The 25,379-nt window shown below is 43.5% G+C and overlaps 1 protein-coding gene across 2 annotated transcripts in view; it reads right to left on the minus strand.

The window, feature by feature from the left end:
* Window positions 1–25,379, minus strand: part of slc36a4 (solute carrier family 36 member 4) — a 181,823-nt gene that overhangs the window by 150,117 nt on the left and 6,327 nt on the right. For both annotated transcript variants that reach the window (XM_041876836.2, XM_041876835.2), the window contains exons 5-9: window positions 23,129–23,217; window positions 14,242–14,337; window positions 9,274–9,358; window positions 3,358–3,630; window positions 455–553 (exon numbers count right to left, since the gene is read on the minus strand). In XM_041876836.2, the coding sequence (XP_041732770.2) occupies window positions 455–553; window positions 3,358–3,630; window positions 9,274–9,358; window positions 14,242–14,337; window positions 23,129–23,217 (642 nt within the window). The remainder of the gene's footprint in view (window positions 1–454; window positions 554–3,357; window positions 3,631–9,273; window positions 9,359–14,241; window positions 14,338–23,128; window positions 23,218–25,379) is intronic.

The raw sequence follows: 25,379 nt of genomic DNA on the forward strand, positions 1-25,379 counted from the left end.
TTCTTTCTGGTCCTGATGAGAAAAAATTAACTGCCGGGGGAGGTTCTCTTCTGCACTGTTCAACCAATCCAGTAAATGTGGAGGAGGAGTTAAGATGGAGTGGTGTCGCCTTGTTAACGTCCAAAAGCGGAAGTCAGGCTCTCTTTCCATTTCCCCAGAAAACCGGATGCATCCGGTTGTCTACGACACCTCTGAGGGTGAAATTAGGTTAATGCTCTCACCATCCTCACTATTCACCCTGGATCAATTATATGACATTAACACTAATGCTATCCTTGACCTGAACATTCTCTTAGCCACGCAGTGTTCAAGGCTTTCAACTGCAGCTGTGGCCCGTGGGCCCCAGTCATCAGCCAATCCAAAGCCGGTCACATAAGTGCCGGAACCTATCAGGTGTTACTAAGTACATAAGGGTTTGGGACAAATGGAGTCCCAGTTGTTGAAGAGTACTTACCACTCCGATGCCTTCGAAGGCAAAGATGGCTGTTCCGAAGAAGAAGGGGAACTTGGCCAAGGGGGAAGTGAGAGGGAGACGCTGAAGGTCCCCAAAATCCTGTCAGAGAGGGGCGACAGCAGACAGAGGAGCAGGCGTTTAGGAAAACAAGGACAATGACACAGTCTGTCAGAGGAGCTACTCCCATAAGGGCCTATAGAACAGAATCTACTTCCTCATCACTGCCAAGGACACAAGAGACACTGGCTCAGAGACACAGTGAAAAGACTCACAGATAAAACCGAGTGAAACAGCGAGAGAGCAAGAGAGAGAGAGAGAGAGAGAGGAGAGAGAACAGAGGAAAATAAGAATCCCAGGCGCAGAGCAAGAGTGGAAGGAAGGAAAGAAAGAAAGAACAGTAAGAGAAAGAGTCCATAACACATCAGTCAGAGATTAAGAGACAGAACAGAAAGAGAGGGAGGAAAAATGGAGAAAGGTTGTGGGGTTGACGGCTAGGTGACCTAATGGTGAATTAGGGATGCAGTGTTGTGTTCCCCTGTGGACGCGTCGTCTACCGCGTCACACAGAGATGCCCTGCGACTGACAGGGGCCCTAATGAATCTATTTAAAACATAATTCAACTGGTGATTGATGAGGGCTGTTCACAAGGGCACCTAGACCACTGCCCGGAACACTGCCCTGCCACCCACCCACACACACACAGAGCTGAGGGATGAGCTGTGCCACACACACTCGCATATACACAACCCTGGCTGGCACAACCTTCTGTGGGAAATCTAAAACAGCAATCAACGCTGGATTACACCACACGTCAGGAACATTTACATCTGATGTCAATCTGCTCCAAAATGCCTAATTGTATTCTTAGAATGACCTTGAGAACGGTCCAAGTAGACAAGCTTTTAAAAGTTGTTCCTCATCGCTCATAGAAACTAAGTGCACCCTGACACTAACTGTTCAATCTTTCATTGTAAAGACCAGCCATAGCCAAACAATGGACCCTATACTTTATTGGAAATGGCCCGGAGAACCATGTTCCACAGGAGACGTGTAGTGGCTACAAGGGAGAACCATGTTGCTGAAAAAAATCGTTACACACGGCTATATCCTACAGACGGCTATATCCTACAGACGGCTATATCCTACACACGGCTATATCCTACACACGGCTATATCCTACACACGGCTATATCCTACACACGGCTATATCCTACACACGGCTATATCCTACACACGGCTATATCCTACAGACGGCTATATCCTACACACGGCTATATCCTACACACGGCTATATCCTACACACGGCTATATCCTACACACGGCTATATCCTACACACGGCTATATCCTACAGACGGCTATATCCTACAGACGGCTATATCCTACAGACGGCTATATCCTACACACGGCTATATCCTACACACGGCTATATCCTACACACGGCTATATCCTACACACGGCTATATCCTACACACGGCTATATCCTACACACGGCTATATCCTACACACGGCTATATCCTACACACGGCTATATCCTACACACGGCTATATCCTACACACGGCTATATCCTACACACGGCTATATCCTACACACGGCTATATCCTACACACGGCTATATCCTACAGACGGCTATATCCTACACACGGCTATATCCTACACACGGCTATATCCTACAGACGGCTATATCGGTCCGCTAATACAGGACTATTAAAGGCCCAAGGTACAACTTTTGTAAAGATTTTTTAAATAATCAGTATTTATTTTTTAATACTTTTTTTTCCATGGGGTACTTTTATGACTGCTGAATACCAACTATCGATCACTTAGATGATGTATTTTCAGACTCGCGAAGCAACTGCTCTCTATCCCTCTCCATCGCGTGGCTCTCTCTTCCCTCAGTCTCCGTGTCTGCTCCGCACAGACCGGACAAGTTTAAGCGAGCGTTGTAGTTAATTACCACGATTTCTGCGCTAAACTATGTAGAATATTGGCCTGCTGGAAACTACAACTCCCTAATACATCGCACAGTTCAGGCTTGATCTGATTTATCTCTACAGAAACTGCACATCGAGCTCACAGAAAAACCCCCGGTAAATTAGTAGTTTAAAAATCGGTTAATCGCTCAGCACTACACAGGAGTGGCGCAGTGGTCTATGGCACTGCATTGCAGTGCTAGCTGTGCCACTTGAGATCCTGGTTCGAATCCAGGCTCTGTCGTAGCCGGCCGCGACCGGGAGACCCATGGGGCGGCGCGCAATTGGCCCAGCGTCGTCCAGGGTAGGGGAGGGAATGGCCGGCAGGGATGTAGCTCAGTTGGTAGAGCATGGCGTTTGCAACGCCAGGGTTGTGGGTTCGATTCCCACAGGGGGTATGAAAAATAATAATGTATGCACTAACTGTAAGTCGCTCTGGATAAGAGCGTCTGCTAAATGACTAAAATGTAAATGTAAAATGTGTAGTGGATACAAGGGAGTCTCATGTTTCACAGAAGCAGACAGTACAGACAAAGGGTACGATCTTCCACAGCGGATGTATGCAGGCCACAGGGAGCTACTTCCCAGTTCCCACTTACACACACACACACACTCAGACACCAGATTGTTCACAATCAATTGGTAATTGCCCAAAGATGCTCACTATTTAACTCCCCAATGGGCTCGGAAAAGGCGAAGGTCGAGTCATGCGTCCTCCAAAACATGACCCACCAAACCGTGCTTCTTAACACCCGCCCGCTTAACCCGGAAGCCAGCCACACCAATGTGTCGGAGGAAACACTGTTCAACTGACGACCAAAGTCAGCCTGCAGGCGCCTGGCCCGCCACAAGGAGTCGCTAGAGCGCGATGAGCCAAGTAAAGCCCCCCTGGCCAAAACAACAACAACAGTATAAACCACAACATGCTTACCGTCGTGATGTACTGGAAGATGATGATGACGCTGACGGCCATGCAGACGTTGGCCAGCAACGACAGGACGGCCATGTTCTTCAGGTCCTTCATGAACACCAGCAGGATGAGGAAGGGCAGGAAGAAGAGCATGTAGAGACGCAGGTCCAGCGCCCAGGGCTCAGAGGGCACCATGGTGGGTAGAGGGACCAGGGCTGGCACCATGGAGGTGTTGGCAAAGGACAAGGATTCATCTGCCAGGGTGATGTTTACACCTTGGTAGCCCTCAACGACCTAGAGAGGAAGGAATGGATACACACAGGCATACGCATGCGCACACACACACACACACACAAAAAGGTGTGATTAATGGTGGTCTGTTCACCTCTCCCCTTCACCCTGTTGACCTTCAGGAAGGCACCTTCAGATAGAGATCCCACTAAATCTACAGACAGCAATTAAGGCTGCTGCGTGTTCTCTCCTCGCAGAGAAAACCATTTTATTTAGGAGCTTATCATGGAAGTGAAGAAGTGGATTGGCCTCTTGCTTGTCGATAAGCAGCTCTCCCGCTTCTATCAACAACAAAAAACTTTCCCAGAGAAATAAAGATCAGAAAACTTTCTGGGATTAATGAATATTCAACACAACACCAGGGAGAGGACTAGAAATGGGGGGTAGAGGAGAGGAGAGGAGGGAGTGGGGGCTCCAAATTATCTCCCCATGATTACATCTTATCCCACAGCTCAGACAGGATAGAAAGCAGATCAGGGGTTCATTAAATTAGACTGTCTGCTTATACATTTTAGTCATTTAGCAGACACTCTTATCCAGAGCGACTTAGTTTAGCAATTAGGGTTAAGTGCCTTGCTCAAGGGCACAGACAGATATTTCACCTAGTTTGTCCCGGGCATTCGAACAAGCAACCTTTCGGTTACTGGCCCAACGCTCTTAACCGCTAGTCTCCCAGTCCCAGAGCTGGATGGCTACGTATGCATAGAGAGAAATGGTGCTACCTGGAAATACAGCGTGTAGTTCGTTCACCCATCCACTCATTTAAAATTACCATAAGTCACCACTCACTCACCACCTCGCTCTACTAAGGGTGTTATTTTAAATAAAAAACAGGTTCTCAATTGATGACCTTGGTTTAAAGAATGATTCAATAAATCTAACTAAAGAGAGTTTGTTCATTCTTCACATCACCTCCCACTCACCACATTCTTCACATCACCCCCCACTCACCACATTCTTCACATCACCCCCTACTCACCACATTCTTCACTCACTAATGGAATGACTTTACAGATCCATCTACACAGCAACTCCATCTGTCACCCATAATCCATCAGCAGTATGTGTATACAGTACTCTATGTATGTAGCTAGCTATTGTCATACTACGAACACATACAGAGATGGGTATGTACAGGTAACTGCCAAAATAAAGGAAACACTTGAGTAAATGAGGGATACAAGAGAGGAAGAGGTGAAGCGAGAGGTTTTACTCCGCCCAAAATCTGTCCACGAAAATAAGCAGACGAATTGAGGAATTTTTGTATGGGGGGGTCAATGAGAAAGTGTCGAAGTTGGTCATCAAACTGAATTGCTAATTTGCTTCGTGAGGCTTATTTGATCGACTCTAAGTTTTGTAATGGTTAGGTTGTTACGAATGCACTGATATAAGTGAACGCACGTGGCATGTCGGCAACTTTGAAAAAAAATGACTGTGCCTGTTGTCAAAGAGATAGAGGACTCATCATGGATATAACCCATTTTAACATGGACATTGCCATTGAGGGCTAGATATAACCCATTTTAACATGGACATTGCCATTGAGGGCTTCCACCATTTTAAAGTAGTCAACTGGGTGGGGATTACAAAGTTGGGAGCAATCAGACAATGAAGAAGAAGAAAATGGACTACTTGAAAATGGAGATAGCGTCTGTGACAGCATGGGCAGCGCCATTAAGGCTATAATGGCACAGATACAAAGATGATTCCTCTGTCTCTATGGCCGGCTGTTCATATGCTTATCTGCCCTCTCATTGGCTAGAATGGTCCCACCTGATCTCGCCTCCTCCCGCCTGCCTTCCATCTTTGAAGGCAGGCGGTCACTGGAATATCTTGTCAATATAATAGACAATCTTTGGGAATACAAAGTATATTGAAAGCAGGTGCTTACACACAGGTGTGGTTCCTGAGTTAATTAAGTAATTAACATCCATCATGCTTAGGGTCAAAATATAAATACAACATGCAACAATTTCAACGAATTTACAGTTCATTGAAGGAATTCAGTCAATTGAAATAAACTCATTCAGCCCTAATTCATGGATTTCACATGACTGGGCAGGGGCACAGCCGTGGGGGAGCCAGGACCTGCCAATCAGAATGAGTTTCTCCCCACAAAAGGGCTTTATTACAGACAGAAATACATTTACATTTACGTCATTTAGCAGACGCTCTTATCCAGAGCGACTTACAAATAGATACTCCTCAGTTTCATCAGCTGTCTGGGTGGCTGGTCTCAGACGATCCCGCAGGTGAAGAAGCCGAATGTGGAGGTCCTGGGCTGGCGTGGTTACACGTGGTCTGTGGTTATGAGACAGGTTGGACGCACTGTCAAATTGTATAAAACGACGTTGGAGGTGGCTTATGGTAGAGAAATGTATATTACATTCTCTGGAAACAGCTCAGGTGGACATTCCTGCAGTCAGCATGCCAATTGCACGCTCCCTCAGAACTTGAGACATCTGTGGCATTGTGTAGTGACAAAACTGCACATTTTAGAGTGGCCTTTTATTGTCCACAGCACAAGGTGCACCTTTGTAATGATCATGCTGTTTAATCAGCTTCTTGATATGCCACACCTGTCAGGTGGATTGAGGAGAAATGCTCACTAACAGGTATGTAAACAAATTTGGGCACAACATTTGAGAGAAATACGCCTTTTGTGCATATGGAACATTTCTGGGATTTTTTATTTCAGCTTTTTGTTCATTATATATTATTTTGTCCACCATGGCTAGAAGAGAGCTCAGTTACTTTGAAAGAGAGGTCTCAAAGGAGCATAGGGGGTTTAAAGTGTGTGTGTGTGTGTGTGTGTGTGTGTGTGTGTGTGTGTCAGTCACCAGATCTCAACCCAATTGAACACTTGTGGGCGATTCTGGAGTGGCACTTGAGACCACGTTTTCCATCACCATCAACTAAACACCAAATGATGGAATTTCTAGTGGAAGAATGTTGTCGCATTCCTCCAATAGCGTTCCAGACACTTGTAGAATCTATGCCAAGGTGCATTGAAGCTGTTCTGGCGGCTCATGGTGGCCCAACGCTCTAGTAAGACACTTTTTGTTGGCGTTCCCTTTATTTTGGCAGTTACTTGTATGTGCTGCTGTAGGTTCAATGGCATATCCCCGAGAGTGCATTTACTACAGTAATGTATGCCTGCTTGTATAATCTGTGTAGTAAACTGAATATCTACTATGTTTATGCGTGTAAGCTTGTTTGTTGTGGATGTCAGGAAATAAATAATGCAAGAAAGAGAGAGAGCGAGCGAGTGAGAGAGACAGAGAATGGGGGGATAGAAAGAGAGAGAGAGAGAGAGAGAGAGAGAGCAGTGTGTAGTTGTGATTTCATATGATAGAGTAGTACAGGGCTTCCTTCCTTGGGAAACCCTGCTCTAGACAACTAGTTTTAAATAATGCACAATGATATAGCCTCATATAATCCCATAAGGAGGAATACTGCATCACACCGTCTCATAACTAAGCACCATAGAGAGGAAATGGACACCAGTCCAGTTAGATACTACATATTCTACTTACATACATGTCCCAAAGACCTCTACTGAAATATATCCAGTAACCTATTATTTATTGAGTATGGACAATGATAAAAGATGAGTCCTCTATCTCTATGGCCGGTTGTTCACATGCGTATCTGCCCTCTCATTAGCTAGAATGGTACCACCAGATCTCGCCTCCTCCCGGCCTGCCTTCCATCTTTGAGGACATGCATTTCCATTGTTAGAGCGGTCAATGGAATATCTTGTCAATATAATAGAAAATCCTGCCTTTAATAAACTAGTCTTTTTGCAAATAAAGTACTATAATATAAACAACGTGGGCAGACCCAATGTCCTCTAAAGAGGGCACACCTCTAGTATGGACCAATGGCTGTCCAGAACAAAAGGCTACATGGTGCACATTCCACCTCTGGCTAAGTGGTCGACATGGATAAAAACTGTGAAAATGGCATATTGTAGATTGTAAAGAGTTTGACAGATAATTTACATAGTGAAAACAAAGGTACTAGAACCTAGTCTGGGAATAGAGATGGACCCACAATGTAACAAGCCAACCAACCAGCGCCATGCAGAGCATTAAAGCCATCTATATATTGTATCAGATTCCTCTGTTTACTTTTTCTAATTCAGAATAACTTGACAAACATCTAATCTGCCATGTTTGAAAATGTTTAAGCTCTGGTGGCTTTTCCCTGTTCAACCACACTGTTTGTTTAACTACCAATAAGAAGCTTTGCTCAGCTTTTGACGAATACATCTTAATTGTGTACTACTATATGAGCGTAAACAATTAGTATATTGAGTCCAAACACAGAGAGACCCGGGTACAGCAGTAAACGTTTTCTGATGAGCTGAGACCACAGAGAGTACGTGTGAGGTCAGTTAGCAGAATGCCTAATGATGCTACATGTTTGGATTGAGGAGTTGCAACCCAATAAATAACAATAAACTTTGTTAGAGATAGACAGAGATAGAAAGAGAAGGAGAGACAAAAAGATAGAGGGAGAGAGGAACGAGAGAAAGAGAGGGAGAGACAAAAAGAGAGAGAGACACAGGAGAGGAGAGAGAAATTGATTTTTAAAATGTTCTGTCATAAGTGTTTTAGAGTTTCAGTCCATTTCAATATAAGATTGTACCATACTTCATCACTCTGATAGCACTACTCCTGGCAATGTCCTACTAAATAATCACATTTGAGTTTTGAATTAAAGAGGCACTGCATGAGGCCTTTATCGTTGTCCATATATATGGAAATGGTTGACTACCTATGCCATCTATGCTAATCCATAAGGAGGAGATCACCATCTAATACAGAGAGAGATAGACAGTTTATAAATTGTGAGGGAGCGAGAGAGAGAGAGAAAGAAAGAAAGAAAGAAAGAGAGGGTGAGAAAGTCAGGCAAGCAGAGCGCTCAGAGATGAAACACCACTAGCATCTCCTAGGGAACGTTGTGTGTCACTGCAAGTCAACAGCTCAAGAGTTGGGACGAAGAGGGGTTATCCTCCAAACACACCATCTAACTGAGGGGTACATCACAAAGCAACCGGGATTGATAAGTTAGGCAGCTCAGTTGAATATGGGTTATTGAGAATATCAAGTTATAATTAAGCAATAAGGCCCGAAGGGGTGTGGTATATGGCCAAGGGCTGTTCTTAAGGCGATGCAACGCGGAGTGACTGGATACAGCCCTTAGCCGTGGTATATTGGCCATATACCACAAACCCCCAAGGTGCCTTATTGCTATTATAAACTGGTTACCAACGTAATTAGAGCAGTACAAATAAAAGTTGTGTCATACCCGTGGTATACGGTCTAATATACCACGGCTGCCAGCCAATCAGCATTCAGGGCTCGAACCACCCAGTTTATAATACCAATTCAGTATCTGTACAGGATTGATTTGGATTGGTCAGTGACAACACACTTCATTGCTTTTGATAGACAGCAATACTGACACACTTCCACAGTCGTTTGTTTTGATTGGTAGGCTTTTAAGAACATAACACACTGGTCTATCTGTATTTGATAGGTGGGTATACAGAAACACAACACACATCTGTTTTTGATTGGTAGGCTTTTAAGAACACAACACACCGGTCTGTATTTGATTGGTGGGAATAGAGCCTACCTGTTTGATATTCTCTGCCAGGAACACAAAGTATGCACTGCAGAATCCCAGCTGTGTCAACACCAGGAAGAAGTTGACCAGGTGCCTAGAACAGTACAGGAGGACAAGACAGGGACACATAAACATGTTAAAATAGCTGTGAAATATCTGGATGGCTTCTACGCTGATAGAATATAGAAGTTCTGCTCTGTTCTTTTCTACGTTACTTTTCTACTCTTTAATATTCTATTCTATAAGCATCAGGGCATCTTCACTGCTAGCAAGTAGCAATAATAACCTAATCAGAATCCTGTCTCGACCTCTCCTCTTGCCTGTCTCTAAATATGTTCCTCACTATAGCTGGTGATTCGCTGAACCAAAATGAATCAGCCTATGATGTGTAATCCTCGTAAATCTGGTGATTACACACTGACAAGACATCTAAAGACTCTTTTGAACAAAGGTACATGTTAAATTAGGTTTTCAACTAAATCAATAAAGTGGGTATAAAACATTGTCAGATGTAATCAGGAAGTATATTACTGCTGGTGTAGTCAGGTAGTATATTACTGCTGGTGTAGTCAGGTAGTATATTACTGCTGGTGTAGTCAGGTAGTATACAGTGCATTCGGAAAGTATTCAGACCCCTTGACTTTTTCCACATTTTGGTACGTTACAGCCATATTCTAAAATGGATTAAATAAATAAAATGTATCATCAATCTACACACAGTACCCCATAATGAAAGTGAAAACAGGTTTAGAAATTTTTGCAAATGTATACAAAATAAAAAACAGAAATACCTTATTTACATAAGCACTCCACCAATCAGGCCTTTATGGTAGAGTGGCCAGACGGAAGACACTCCTCAGTAAAAGGCACATGACAGCCCACTTGGAGTTTGCCAAAAGTCACCTAAAGACTCTCAGACAATGAGAAACAAGATTCTCTGGTCTGAAGAAACCAAGATTGAACTCTTTGCCCTAAATGCCAAGCGTCACATCTGGATGAAACCTGGCACCATCCCTATGGTGAAGCATGGTGGTGGCAGCATCATGCTGTGGGGATGTTTTTCAGCGGCAGGGACTGGGAGACTAGTCAGATTTGAGGGAAAGATGAACGGAGCAAAGTACAGAGAGATCCTTAGTGAAAACCTGCTCCAGAGCACTCAGGACCTCAGACTGGGGCAAAGGTTCACATTCCAACAGGACAACAACCCTAAGCACACAGCCAAGACAACGCAGGAGTGGCTTCGGGTCAAGTCTCTGAATGTCCTTGAGTGGCCCAGCCAGAGCCCAGACTTGAGAACCCGATCGAACATCTCTGGCAAGACCTGAAAATAGCTGTGCAGCGACGCTCCCCATCCAACCTGACAGAGCTTGAGAGGATCTGCAGAGAAGAATGGGAGAAACTCCCCAAATACAGGTGTGCCAAGCTTGTGGCATCATACCCAAGAAGACACAAGGCTGTAATCACTGCCAAAGGTGCTTCAACAAAGTACTGAGTAAAGGGTCTGAATACTTATGTAAATGTCATATTTCATATATTTTTTATTTTTCAATTTGCAAAAACTTTTACTAACCTGTTTTTGCTTTGTCATTATGCGGAAAAGTGTGTAGATTGATGGGGGGGGTCTGAATACTTTCCGAATGCACTGTATATTACTGCTGTTGAGGTCAGGTAGTGTATATTACTGCTGTTGAGGTCAAGTAGTGTATATTACTGCTGTTGTAGTCAAGTAGTGTATATTACTGCTGTTGAGGTCAAGTAGTGTATATTACTGCTGTTGTAGTCAAGTAGTGTATATTACTGCTGTTGTAGTCAAGTAGTGTATATTACTGCTGTTGTTGTGAGGTAGTATTTTACTGCTGTTGTAGTCAGGTAGTGTATATTACTGCTGTTGTAGTCAAGTAGTGTATATTACTGCTGTTGTAGTCAGGTAGTGTATATTACTGCTGTTGTAGTCAAGTAGTGTATATTACTGCTGTTGTTGTGAGGTAGTATTTTACTGCTGTTGTAGTCAAGTACTGTATATTACTGCTGTTGTAGTCAGGTAGTGTATATTACTGCTGTTGTAGTCAGGTAGTGTATATTACTGCTGTTGTAGTCAGGTAGTGTATATTACTGCTGTTGAGGTCAAGTAGTGCATATTACTGCTGTTGTAGTCAAGTAGTGTATATTACTGCTGTTGTAGTCAGGTAGTGTATATTACTGCTGTTGTAGTCAAGTAGTGTATATTACTGCTGTTGTTGTGAGGTAGTATTTTACTGCTGATGTAGTCAAGTAGTGTATATTACTGCTGTTGTAGTCAAGTAGTGTATATTACTGCTGTTGTAGTCAGGTAGTGTATATTACTGCTGTTGTAGTCAAGTAGTGTATATTACTGCTGTTGTTGTGAGGTAGTATTTTACTGCTGATGTAGTCAAGTAGTGTATATTACTGCTGATGTAGTCAAGTAGTGTATACTACTGCTGTTGTAGTCAGGTAGTGTATATTACTGCTGTTGAGGTCAGGTAGTACACTGCTCAAAAAAATAAAGGGAACACTTAAACAACACATCCTAGATCTGAATGAATGAAATAATCGTATTAAATACTTTTTTCTTTACATAGTTGAATGTGCTGACAACAAAATCACACAAAAATTATCAATGGAAATCAAATGTATCAACCCATGGAGGTCTGGATTTGGAGTCACCCTCAAAATTAAAGTGGAAAACCACACTACAGGCTGATCCAACTTTGATGTAATGTCCTTAAAACAAGTCAAAATGAGGCTCAGTAGTGTGTGTGGCCTCCACGTGCCTGTATGACCTCCCTACAACGCCTGGGCATGCTCCTGATGAGGTGGCGGATGGTCTCCTGAGGGATCTCCTCCCAGACCTGGACTAAAGCATCCGCCAACTCCTGGACAGTCTGTGGTGCAACGTGGCGTTGGTGGATGGAGCGTGACATGATGTCCCAGATGTGCTCAATTGGATTCAGGTCTGGGGAACGGGCGGGCCAGTCCATAGCATCAATGCCTTCCTCTTGCAGGAACTGCTGACACACTCCAGCCACATGAGGTCTAGCATTGTCTTGCATTAGGAGGAACCCAGGGCCAACCGCACCAGCATATGATCTCACAAGGGGTCTGAGGATCTCATCTCGGTACCTAATGGCAGTCAGGCTACCTCTGGCGAGCACATGGAGGGCTGTGCGGCCCCCCAAAGAAATGCCACCCCCACACCATGACTGACCCACCGCCAAACCGGTCATGCTGGAGGATGTTGCAGGCAGCAGAACGTTCTCCACGGCGTCTCCAGACTCTGTCACGTCTGTCACATGTGCTCAGTGTGAACCTGCTTTCATCTGTGAAGAGCACAGGGCGCCAGTGGCAAATTTGCCAATCTTGGTGTTCTCTGGCAAATGCCAAACGTCCTGCACGGTGTTGGGCTGTAAGCACAACCCCCACCTGTGGACGTCGGGCCCTCATACCACCCTCATGGAGTCGGTTTCTGACCGTTTGAGCAGACACATGCACATTTGTGGCCTGCTGGAGGTCATTTTGCAGGGCTCTGGCAGTGCTCCTCCTGCTCTTCCTTGCACAAAGGCGGAGGTAGCGGTCCTGCTGCTGGGTTGTTGCCCTCCTACGGCCTCCTCCAAATCTCCTGATGTACTGGCCTGTCTCCTGGTAGCGCCTCCATGCTCTGGACACTACGCTGACAGACACAGCAAACCTTCTTGCCACAGCTCGCATTGATGTGCCATCCTGGATGAGCTGCACTACCTGAGCCACTTGTGTGGGTTGTAGACTCCGTCTCATGCTACCACTAGAGTGAAAGCACCGCCAGCATTCAAAAGTGACCAAAACATCAGCCAGGAAGCATAGGAGCTGAGAAGTGGTCTGTGGTCACCACCTGCAGAACCACTTCTTTATTGGGGGTGTCTTGCTAATTGCCTATAATTTCCACCTGTTGTCTATTCCATTTGCACAACAGCATGTGAAATGTATTGTCAATCAGTGTTGCTTCCTAAGTGGACAGTTTGATTTCACAAAAGTGTGATTGATGGGAGTTACATTGTTTAAGTGTTCCCTTTATTTTTTTGAGCAGTGTATTTTACTGCTGTTGTAGTCAGGTAGTATTTTACTGCTGTTGCTTACAATAAGTAATGAAAGGTTTCATTAAGATATATTCAATGAATGAAGTCAAACTGAAGCATTTGAGAGGTAGTGCTGAACAATCGGTCATTCTCAGACCACCATTCAAACCTTTTATTCTATTCAAACGCTACATTAAATGCCTTTTTCTCATCTATAACAACACTTAAGCAACCAGTAAGCATTCTGCTGGACCAAAAAAGCATATATGAATCTCAAATGAAAGGCTGTGGTAGTGAATGTAAGTGAGTTAGACCCAATCAACAGAGAGTGCTTTTGGATTGTCAGTTGAGTCATTTCATAACATGCACTTCATAAATGTAATCCATTACCATGGGGGAGTTGCATAGATTAGAACTTCCTCTATGTCAAACATGAGCACACAGCCGGAGAACCTCAGTACTGAACCAACTGTAGAGATATATATTGTTAACCATCCCTCCTTTATAGACATCTTTAAACTATGGCTGCCATCCCAAACTGCCTGATATACCATCATCTATTCTTACCATTAGGCCCTTGTTGACCTTTTGTATTTGGTATTTTATTAGGATCCCCATTAGGTGTTGCAAAAGCAGCAGCTACTCTTCCTGGGGTCCACACAAAAAATTGAAATAATACAGAACATTAATAGACAAGAACAGCTCAAGGACAGAACTACATATATTTTTGTCACAGATATGAGGGATTTGAATAGCTTCTAGGTGCCAAGGGATAGGGGTGAGTCATCCATTTGGGACTGGGCCTTTTTCGACACCTGCAGCACTTAAGCAACCAGAGAAGTCATGTGACTATACGGGTGATGTGTCATAGGTTGACCTCCAGATGAATAGAGCGTTCTCATCTCACCTCCCAAATCTGGCACTCTTCCTGAAGCACTGGTAGGAGCTGTGCTCCATGGAGAAGGCCACTGTGTCACTGTACCCCATGGGAGGTCTCTTCAACCTGGGAGAGAGAAGAGTCACACATTTGGTACATATTTGGCGTCACAGAGAGTGGCACCAAGAGATAACAGTGACAAGAGGAAGATGGACCACAAGATCTGAGAGAATTAAAAGAAAGACAGAAAGTCTCTTTGTCTGAGTCTACTTCCTCTGCTGTCCTAGTCTGTCTTGTCGGGTAGACAGAGAGGCAGACAAGAGGCCAACAGAAGAAAGAGACAGAGACAGACAGAAAGAGAGAAGGGGTGATAGATTGCTGGAAAGCAGACAACGGAAGATTGAGACGGCTGTCTGAAAGCGAGTACATTGTGTCCTGGTTTGGATGAGGATGGGGCGATTACAATATATTACTTTACGATCCCATCTCTCTGCTGTGGATAGTCACTCTCTCCGACGCTCTAATGAAATAATCTCAGAGATTAATACTGTGCAGATGTCATTTCAGGTGACACAGTTTTTGTAAATACATCCCATATTTACAGTATGTTTATTTATTTTCCCTTTTGTACTTCAATTATTTGCACATCGTTACAACACTGCATATAGCCATAATGACATTTGAAATGTCTATTCCTGTTTACTGTTCATTTTTCTATTGTTTATTTCACTTTTGTTTATTAGCTATTTCACTTGCTTTGACAATGTAAACGTTTCCCATGCCAATAAAGCCCTTTGAATTTAAAAGAATTGAGAGAGAAAGAGAGAGAGGAGCCTTGGCCACTGTTGATTGCGAAGAAAGAGTGTAGTGAAAAGAAGCCAACAAGGGGAATGTCCTCGGGGAAAAGTTTTAATATTGTAGTGGACAAAGATGAGAAGAACGTTGGCGTGGCCAAAAATACTTTGTGCAACTCGATATTCAGGTTTGATGCAATTTCCTACCTTTCATTTATTTTCGTATTTATTAGCAATTGTAAATTATAATTACTACTACTGTAGGCCTATTTAATCATCTAAAGCGGTTCTTTAAATAGCCTTCGCAAAAAGGGTTTCGTTTCATTTTGTTGAGACATTTTCATTGGCTAAATCAAGTTCTAACTTTCTTTAATTTTGTGCTCCGTATTTAGTTGAAGGTTAAAAGTAGGCCTCTTTTAAAAGAAATAACATTAGCCTATTGCTGTCATTTGTTGGGTAGGCAAGAACTGGGCTTGCAACAGTAGATGGGCCAGGGTATTCGTGCACATTTCCAGATATCCCATACACAAAAATGTATGCACGCATGACTGTAAGTGTATGCACGCTTTGGATAAAAGCGTCTGCTAAATGGCATATTATTATTATTATTATTATTACACCACAACACTACATAGAGAGAGACACCACAACACTACATAAAGAGAGACACCACAACACTACATAAAGGGAGACACCACAACACTACATAAAGGGAGACACCACAACACTACATAAAGAGAGACACCACAACACTACATAAAGAGAGACACCACAACACTACATAAAGAGAGACACCACAACACTACATAAAGAGAGACACCACAACACTACATAAGAGACACCACAACACTACATAAAGGGAGACACCACAACACTACATAAAGGGAGACACCACAACACTACATAAAGAGAGACACCACAACACTACATAAAGAGAGACACCACAACACTACATAAAGAGAGACACCACAACACTACATAAAGGGAGACACCACAACACTACATAAAGAGAGACACCACAACACTACATAAAGAGAGACACCACAACACTACATAAAGGGAGACACCACAACACTACATAAAGAGAGACACCACAACACTACATAAAGAGAGACACCACAACACTACATAAAGAGAGACACCACAACACTACATAAAGAGAGACACCACAACACTACATAAAGAGAGACACCACAACACTACATAAGAGACACCACAACACTACATAAAGAGAGACACCACAACACTACATAAAGGGAGACACCACAACACTACATAAAGAGACACCACAACACTACATAAAGGGAGACACCACAACACTACATAAAGGGAGACACCACAACACTACATAAAGGGAGACACCACAACACTACATAAAGAGAGACACCACAACACTGCATAAAGAGAGACCTAAGACAACAACATAGCATGGCAGCAACACATGACAACACAGCATGGTAGCAACACAACATGACAACAACATGGTAGCAACACAACACGGCAGCAGCACAACATGGTAGCAGCATAACATGGTACAAACATTATTGGGCACAGACAACAGCACAAAGGGCAAGAAGGTAGAGCCAACAATACATCATGCGAAGCAGCCACAACTGTCAGTAAGAGTGTCCATGATTGAGTCTTTGAATGAAGAGATGGAGATAAAACTGTCCAGTTTGAGTGTTTTTTGCAGTTCGTTCCAGTCGCTAGCTGCAGTGAACTGAAAAGAGGAGCGACCCAGGGATGCGTGTGCTTTGGGGACATTTAACAGAATGTGACTGGCAGAACGGGTGTTGTATGTGGAGGATGAGGGCTGCAGTAGGTATCTCCGATAGGTGGGAGTGAGGCTTAAGAGGGTTTTATAAATAAGCATCAACCAGTGGGACTTGCGACGGGTATACAGAGATGACCAGTTTACAGAGGAGTATAGAGTGCAGTGATGTGTCCTATAAGGAGCATTGGTGGCAAATCTGATGTCCGAATGGTAAAGAACATCTAGCTGCTCGAGAGCACCCTTACCTGCTGATCTACAAATTATGTCGCCGTAATCTAGCATGGGTAGGATGGTCATCTGAATCAGGGTTAGTTTGGCAGCTGGGGTGAAAGAGGAGCGATTACGATAAGAGGAAACCAACTCTAGATTTAACCTTAGCCTGCAGCTTTGATATGTGCTGAGAGAAGGACAGTGTACCATCTAGCCATACTCCCAAGTACTTGTATGAGGTGACTACCTCAAGCTCTAAGCCCTCAGAGGTAGTAATCACAACGGTGGGGAGAGGGGCATTCTTCTTACCAAACCACATTACCTTTGATTTGGAGGTGTTCAGAACAAGGTTAAGGGCAGAGAAAGCTTGTTGGAAACTTTGTTGTAGAGTGTTTAACACAAAATCCGGGGAGGGGCAAGCTGAGTATAAGACTATATCATCTGCATATAAATGGATGAGAGAGCTTCCTACTGCCTGAGCTATGTTGTTGATGTAAATTGAGAACAGCGTGGGGCCTAGGATCGAGCCTTGGGGAACTCCCTTGGTGACAGGCAGTGCCTGAGACAGCAGATGTTCTGATTTTATACACGGCACTCTTTGAGAGAGGTAGTTAGCAAACCAGGCCAAAGACCCCTCAGAGACACCAATACTCCTTAGCTGGTAAAATAGAAATTGGCCTATAACAGTTAGGATCAGCTTGATCTCCCCCTTTACATTTTTACATTTACGTCATTTAGCAGACGCTCTTATCCAGAGCGACTTACAAATTGGTGCATTCACCTTATAGCCAGTGGGATAACCACTTTACAATGTTTTTTTTTTTGGGGGGGTAGAAGGATTACTTTATCCTATCCCAGGTATTCCTTAAAGGAGGTGGGGTTTCAAATGTCTCCGGAAGGTGGTGAGTGACTCCGCTGTCCTGGCGTCGTGAGGGAGCTTGTTCCACCATTGGGGTGCCAGAGCAGCGAACAGTTTTGACTGGGCTGAGCGGGAACTGTGCTTCATAAAGGACGCACCGTGGCTGCCTTCCAAGCAATGGGAACCTCCCCAGAGAGGAGAGACAAGTTAAAATGGTCAGAGATAGGTTTGGCAATGATAGGGGCAGCAACCTTAAAGAAGAAAGGGTCTAAACCATCTGACGTAGATGTTTTTTTGGGGTCAAGTTTAAGGAGCTCCTTTAGCACCTCGGACTCAGTGACCGCCTGCAGGGAGAAACTTTGTAGCGGGGCAGGGGAAAAAGAGGGAGGAGCATCGGGGCTAGTCGCATTAGAAGGGGTGGGAGATGAGGAAATGTTGGACGGGCAAGGAGACATGGCTGAGTCAAATAGGAATCCTGACTTAATGAAGTGGTGATTAAAGAGCTCATCCATGTGCTCCTTGTCAGTAACAACCACATCATCAACATTAAGGGACATGGGCAGCTGTGAGGAGGAGGGTTTATTCTCCAGGTCTTTAACTGTTTTCCAGAATTTACTGGGATTAGACCCATAATTCTCATTTTCTTTATGGGGGCGTGTTTGTTAACAATACCACTGAAAATATCAAAAAAGAAGGTCCAAGCGTCTACGACATTGGGGATCAAGATTATTCTATACCAATTTACAGAGGCCAGGTCATGAAGGAAGGCTTGCTCATTAAAGCTTTTAGCAAGCGTCTATGACAAATCAGGACAGGTCGTTTCACTGAACAGCCATTACGAACACAGGCTATAAAACAGTGGTCACTAAGGTCCTCACAGAAAACACCAGACTGATACCTATCAGGATTATTTGTGAGGATAACGTCAAGGAGAGTAGCCTTTTCTGGGTGATTGGTAATAATCTGATAAATATTTAGGGAGTCCCATTGCTTTAGGACTTGGTCAGGTGGTTTAAGCATGTCCCAGTTTAGGTCACCTAGCAGGAAAATTCAGACTTAATGTAAGGGACCAGGAGAGAGCTTAGGGCATTTAGGGTACAGGCCGGTGCTGATGGTGGACGATAACACCCAGCAACAGTCAACAAAGAGCTGTTTGAAAGTTTAATGCTTAAAACCAGCAAATCAAATTGTTTGGGGACAGACTTGGTGGAGACAACCAAGCACTGAAGGTGTTCCTAGGTAAAGATTGCCACTCCACCACCTTTGGAAGATCAGTCTGGCCGAAAAAGGTTAGCATCAGTGTTCAAAACACTCTTTCTTAACCACGTCTCAGTAATGACCAACACATCTGGATTGGAGCTGTGAACCCACACTTTCAATTGATCAATTTTAGGTAATAAGCTTCTAGTGTTAACGTGCAGAAAACCCAGGCTCTTACCAGAGCAGAAATCAGTGAAGCAGATATCACTAAGTCGCTTTGGATAAAAGCGTCTGCTAAGTGGCATATTATTATATTATTATTATATCAGAGCACAAGAACTGGGCTAGCAACAGTAGATGGGCCAGGGTATTCGTGCACATTTCCAGATATCATCAGCAGTTATACAATCAGGGCACGGCAGAGGACAGGGAGAGCTCTGCAGTGTTGATTTATGACATTTGAATGTGCATTAGATGGCAACAAGATCATATTGTACAGCAATTTCATCAGGTAAAATGAATACAAAAGCCGGCGAGAGGTGGTTAGAATAGGATGGGAGGCCAAGAATCTGTGTAACCAATAGAGAGTCAGAGTCCCGAGTGTGGGAACAAACATAGTCTGTCCCACAGTTGGGTAAACAAGCAAGTTAATAGTCAACAAAGCACACAGGAGTCATGAGGCAAATAGCATAAAGCACAAGAAAAGTGGCTAGCTATTGTAAGTTCAGAGTCACTCGCCCCAACAGTGCGGGTGTGCTTGAGGTGAGCGAAAGCTCTGGAGAGGAGGGAGTGTGGCGGGGGTACCTGTACCAGACAGGGGGAGACAGGCCAGGGCAGACGGTGAACAGATCGCCAGGTGGAATTCAAGCAGCAGTGCAGCAGGCAACGGGAGTAGGTGTCACACCCATTTGGGATAAGCTTTTTTCGGGAGGCAGATTCCTCGTAGACAATCCCAGCTGACTAGCTAACGTAGCTGGCAAGTCTCTGTCCACCGATTTTTTTCCATGTGGAAAAGGAAGTTAGCTAGCTATATCTCTTCAGTTTCGGCAAATGGTCCTTTACGACATCCAAACAAAGTTGTCCTGTGGCTGTTGTATTTTGGAGATTGCGAGGAGGATATCTTCTGATGTGATCAAAGCAACAATATTGTTTCTTATTGAGGTAATTTACAATTGAAGTGTCCTGACTACATATCAGTCCTTATAAAGTAAAATATATCATTGTAATAAATTTTTCTTCTTGGCTTTAAAAGTAACTTCAAACTAAACATTACTCACTCAGTTCCAGGTTGGATGGTGTTTTCAGGTTTCTTGTGCTTCTTTTGCTGGTCGTTGGTTTGCCAGAGCATTTGCTGTATAGACCTTGGAAAAATGAATCTTTGGTTGTAGGTATCCTTCAAGGTAATTTTGTCCAAAATCAGGTTGTAGGTTTAGAGTTTTGATTTGGAGTGAAGGTTGTTGTGGAGGGTAGTATCCTGTATACAATTGAAGTCGGAAGTTTACGTACACCTTAGCCAAATACATTTAAACTCAGTTTTTCATAATTCCTGACATTTAATCCTAGTAAAAATCCCCTGTCTTAGGTCAGTTAGGATCCCCACTTTATTTTAAGAATTTGAAAATGTCAGAATAATAGTAGAGAGAATGATTTATTTCAGCTTTTATTTCTTTCATCACATTCCCAGTGGGTCAGAAGTTTACATACACTCAATTAGTATTTGGTAGCATTACCTTTAAATTGTTTAACTTGGGTCAAACGTTTTGGGTAGCCTTCCACAAGCTTCCCACAATAAGTTGGGTGAATTTTGGCCCATTCCTCCTGACAGAACTGGTGTAACTGAGTCAGGTTTGTAGGCCTCCTTGCTCGCACACACTTTTTCAGTTCTGCCCACAAATGTTCTATAGGATTGAGGTCAGGGCTTTGTGATGGCCACTCCAATCCCTTGACTTTGTTGTCCTTAAGCCATTTTGCCACAACTTTGGATGTATGCTTGGGGTCATTGTCCATTTGGAAGACCCATTTGTGACCAAGCTTTAACTTCCTGACTGATGTCTTGAGATGTTGCTTCAATATATCCACATAATTTTCCTTCCTCATGATGCCATCTATTTTGTGAAGTGCACCAGTCCCTCCTGTAGCAAAGCACCCCCACAGCATGATGCTGCCACCCCCGTGCTTCACGGTTGGGATGGTGTTCTTCGGCTTGCAAGCCTTGCCCTTTTTCCTCCAAACATAACGATGGTCATTATGGCCAAACAGTTATATTTTTGTTTCATTAGACCAGAGGACATTTCTCCAAAAAGTGCGATCTTTGTCCCCATGTGCAGTTGCAAACCGTAGTCTGGCTTTTTTAGTGGCTTTTTTAGTCTGGACTCGTTTTACTGTGGATATAGATACTTTTGTACCCATTTCCTCAAGCATCTTCACAAGGTCCTTTGCTGTTGTTCTGGGATTGATTTGCACCAAAGTACATTCATCTCTAGGAGACTGAACGCGTCTCCTTCCTGAGCGGTATGACAGCTGCGTGGTCCCATGGTGTTTATACTTGCGTACTATTGTTTGTACAGACGAACGTGGTACCTTCAGGCTTTTGGAAATTGCTCCCAAGGATGAACCAGACTTGTGGAGGTCTACAATACATTTTCTGAGGTCTTGGCTGATTTCTTTTGATTTTCCCATGATGTCAAGCAAATAGGCACTGTTTGAAGGTAGGCCTTGATATACATCCACAGGTACACCTCCAATTGACTCAAATGATGTCAATTAGCCCATCAGAAGCTTCTAAAGCCATGACATCATTTACTGGAATTTTCCTAACTGTTTAAAGGCACAGTCAACTTAGTGTATGTAAACTTTTGACACACTGGAATTGTGATACAGTGAATTATAAGTGAAATAATCTGTCTGTAAACAATTGTTGGAAAAAATTACTTGTATCATGCTCAAAGTAGCTGTCCTAACGGACTTGCCAAAACTATATAGTTTGTTAACAAGAAATGTGTGGAGTGGTTGAAAAACAAGTTTTAATGACTCCAACCTAAGTGTTTGTAAACTTCCGACTTCAACTGTATGTCCTTGCGGAAAAATCCAAGTCTAAATCTATCTTCTCCTGCTTTCGGACTTGAACAGGTCTCTCGGATCCGAACCAGCACGGGTCTGTTTTGGTCTGTTTACCCTGGTCCTTTTCGGAACGGCTCTGACTGTCCTCGGGTACATTCAGAACAGGTCTCAATTGTTTTATTTTTTATTTATGCATATCGGGTCGGGTGGGAAAGCCACTGATCCAACTTTTTGGACCTGTGAAGACCTCTAGCTGGTTGTTATCTGCTCCCAGCACTAGCACGGTACACACGCTGAGGATTTAGAATAAAAAGCAAATAACTGATGAGAGGGAAAACGAGAGTAAATACTTCTCTCTCTCTATCTATCCCCTTCTCTCCCCCTCCCCCTCTCTACCTCTCGCTCTCTCTATCCATCTAGCTATCCCCTTCTCTCCCCCTTCCTACCTCTCTCTCTCAATGTTTCGTACTCCTCATCCAAGACTCACTGTTTGTATGTATTTAGTTTTGTTTGATAGGGGTGTGTGTGTGTGTGTGTGTGTGTGTTTGTGTTTAGGGAGGCGGGTTGATGTTGTTGCTAGAGCACTTGTCAGTAGAGTAATGGAGATGTGGGTGGGCGACCTCCAGGGCTCGTTTACACCCAGGAAGCACTTAACATCTCACGTCTGACCAACTCATCATTAGATCCAGCAAAATAAATGACTGCACATTAGCCACCGTATTAAGCAGAGCGGTGTGCTCACAGACTTGAAGTGAAGCGGAGACACACAGAGCGAGAGAGAGAGAGAGAGAGAGAGAGAGAGAGAGCGCATAAGTCGACAGAGCGGCTGGGTCCCTGGCGGTTAAGTGTTTTTATTACTGTAATTGTATTGAAAAGGAAAGTATGTGTGAGGAAAAACAAAACGAGACCGGTGTTGATGACGGCTATGAAACCCGAGGGGCTTGTCAGTGAGGATGCTGCTAAGGGCGCTCTAAGGTGTGTGGTTGTGTGTCTCTGTGTGTGTGATCGCATGGTTATTACCTCTCACACAGGTGGTGGCTACAGTGGACCAGGATGTGCATACAGTGAACACAGACCACACCCATCAGCACCAGGCAAAGAGGCCCCACCTGGAGAAACAAAAACACACAAAGAACAGACTGAGAACATACTGACAGTAATGTCAACACCAACTGAAACCAACTGTGAACCAGACAGGAACACTCTACAGCAAACAGTCCATAGTAGTGCAAACGCATCAGATATAACCCTGAGAAATAGGCTACTTCTCACTTATACACAATCAGTAGTGGGATAGCTCTTTGATATTCTATGTACACTACCGGTCAAAAGTTTTAGAACACCTACTAATTTAAGGGTTTTTCTTTATTTTTTTACTATTTTCTACATTGTAGAATAATAGTGAAGACATCAAAACTATGAAATAACACATATGGAATCATGCAGTAACCAAAAAAGAGTTTAAAAAAAAATCAATATATATTTTATATTTGAGATTCTTCAAATAGCCACCCTTTGCCTGGATGACAGCTTTGCACACTCTTGGCATTCTCTCAACCAGCTTCATGAGGTAGTCACCTGGAAAGCATTTCAATTAACAGCTGTGCCTTCTTAAAAGTTAATTTGTGGAATTTATTTCCTCCTTAATGCATTTGAGCCAATCAGTTGTGTTGTGACAAGGTAGGGGGGTATACAGAAGATAGCCCTATTTGGTAAAAGACCAAGTCCATATTATGGCAGAACAACTCAAATAAGCAAAGAGAAACGACAGCCCATCATTACTTTAAGAAATGAAGGTCAGTCAATACGGAAAATGTCAAGAACTTTGAACTTGAACTTTGAAGTTTCTTCAAGTGCAGTCGCAAAAACCATCAAGCGCTATGATGAAACTGGATCTCATGAGGACCGCCACAGGAATGGAAGACCCAGAGTTACCTCTGCTGCAGAGGATAAGTTCATTAGAGTTACCAGCCTCAGAAATTGCAGCACAAATAAATGCTTCACAGAGTTCAAGTCACAGACACATCTCAACATCAACTGTTCAGAAGGGACTGTGTGAATCAGGCCTTCATGGTCGAATTGCTGCAAAGGAACCACTACTAAAGGACATCAATAAGAAGAAGAGACCTGCTTGGGCCAAAAAACACAAGCAATGGACATTAGACTGGTGGAAATTTGTCCTTTGGTCTGGATTCCAAATTGGAGATTATTAGTTCCAACCGCCGTGTCTTTGTGAGACGCGGTGTGGGTTAACGGATGATCTTCGCAGCATATGTGGGAACTCCTTCAAGACTGTTGGAAAAGCATTCCAGGTTAAGCTGGTTGAGAGAATGCCAAGAGTGTGCAAAGCTGTCATCAAGGCAAATGGTGGCTATTTGAAGAATCTCAAATATAAAATATATTTGGATTTGATTAACACTTTTTTGGTTACTACATGATTCCATATGTGTTATTTCATAATTGTGATGTCTTCACTATTATTCTACAATGTAGAAAATACTAAAAATAAAGAAAACCCCTTGAATGAGTAGGTGTTCTAAAACTTTTGACCATTAGTGTATGTCACGGAAAACATCATTTCACATAACTGTGTTGCGACTTATTTTGCCCTGTTCAGTTTTGCCCTACACACACACACACACAAGATCTCTCGGTCATGTGACATGATCACACCATCATCATGAGACAGCACAAAGGAGGGCAGATTAAGCAAGAGGATACACAACGACATTTTGGTTTCCTTCTCAACTAAGATACAATACTAGCACATCATCTAGTCTATGGAGCCTGCAGATTCTGTGGGGAAATTCGAGCAAACACAATGTATCCTTGGCAACATCATAAATGTGACATGCAGGCTACCTCGGTTTCACTGGTATGGTAGGAGTGATCATCTGTGCCTACTGTTGGTCTGAAGCTAACCTCGTTCTCAGTCTCAATTGCAACAGAGCTGGCTGGTAGACAAGATTAGTCTGAAGTTTACCTGATTGTCCTTTCAAATAATGACACTTGTCTAGCCTGATCCTATCCTCCTTTTGTCCATTTAGCAAATGGAGGATTGACAGGAAAGACATGAGGCAATAAACTGATCTGAGATCAGCCACTAACTAGAAGGATTACTGTATCCTATCCCAGGTGTTCCTTAAAGAGGTGGGGTTTCAAATGTCTCCGGAAGGTGGTGAGTGACTCCGCTGTCCTGGCGTCGTGAGGGAGCTTGTTCCACCATTGGGGTGCCAGAGCAGCGAACAGTTTTGACTGGGCTGAGCGGGAT

Source organism: Coregonus clupeaformis, chromosome 5, assembly GCF_020615455.1.
Source record: "Coregonus clupeaformis isolate EN_2021a chromosome 5, ASM2061545v1, whole genome shotgun sequence".
Taxonomy (NCBI): Eukaryota; Metazoa; Chordata; class Actinopteri; order Salmoniformes; family Salmonidae; genus Coregonus; species Coregonus clupeaformis.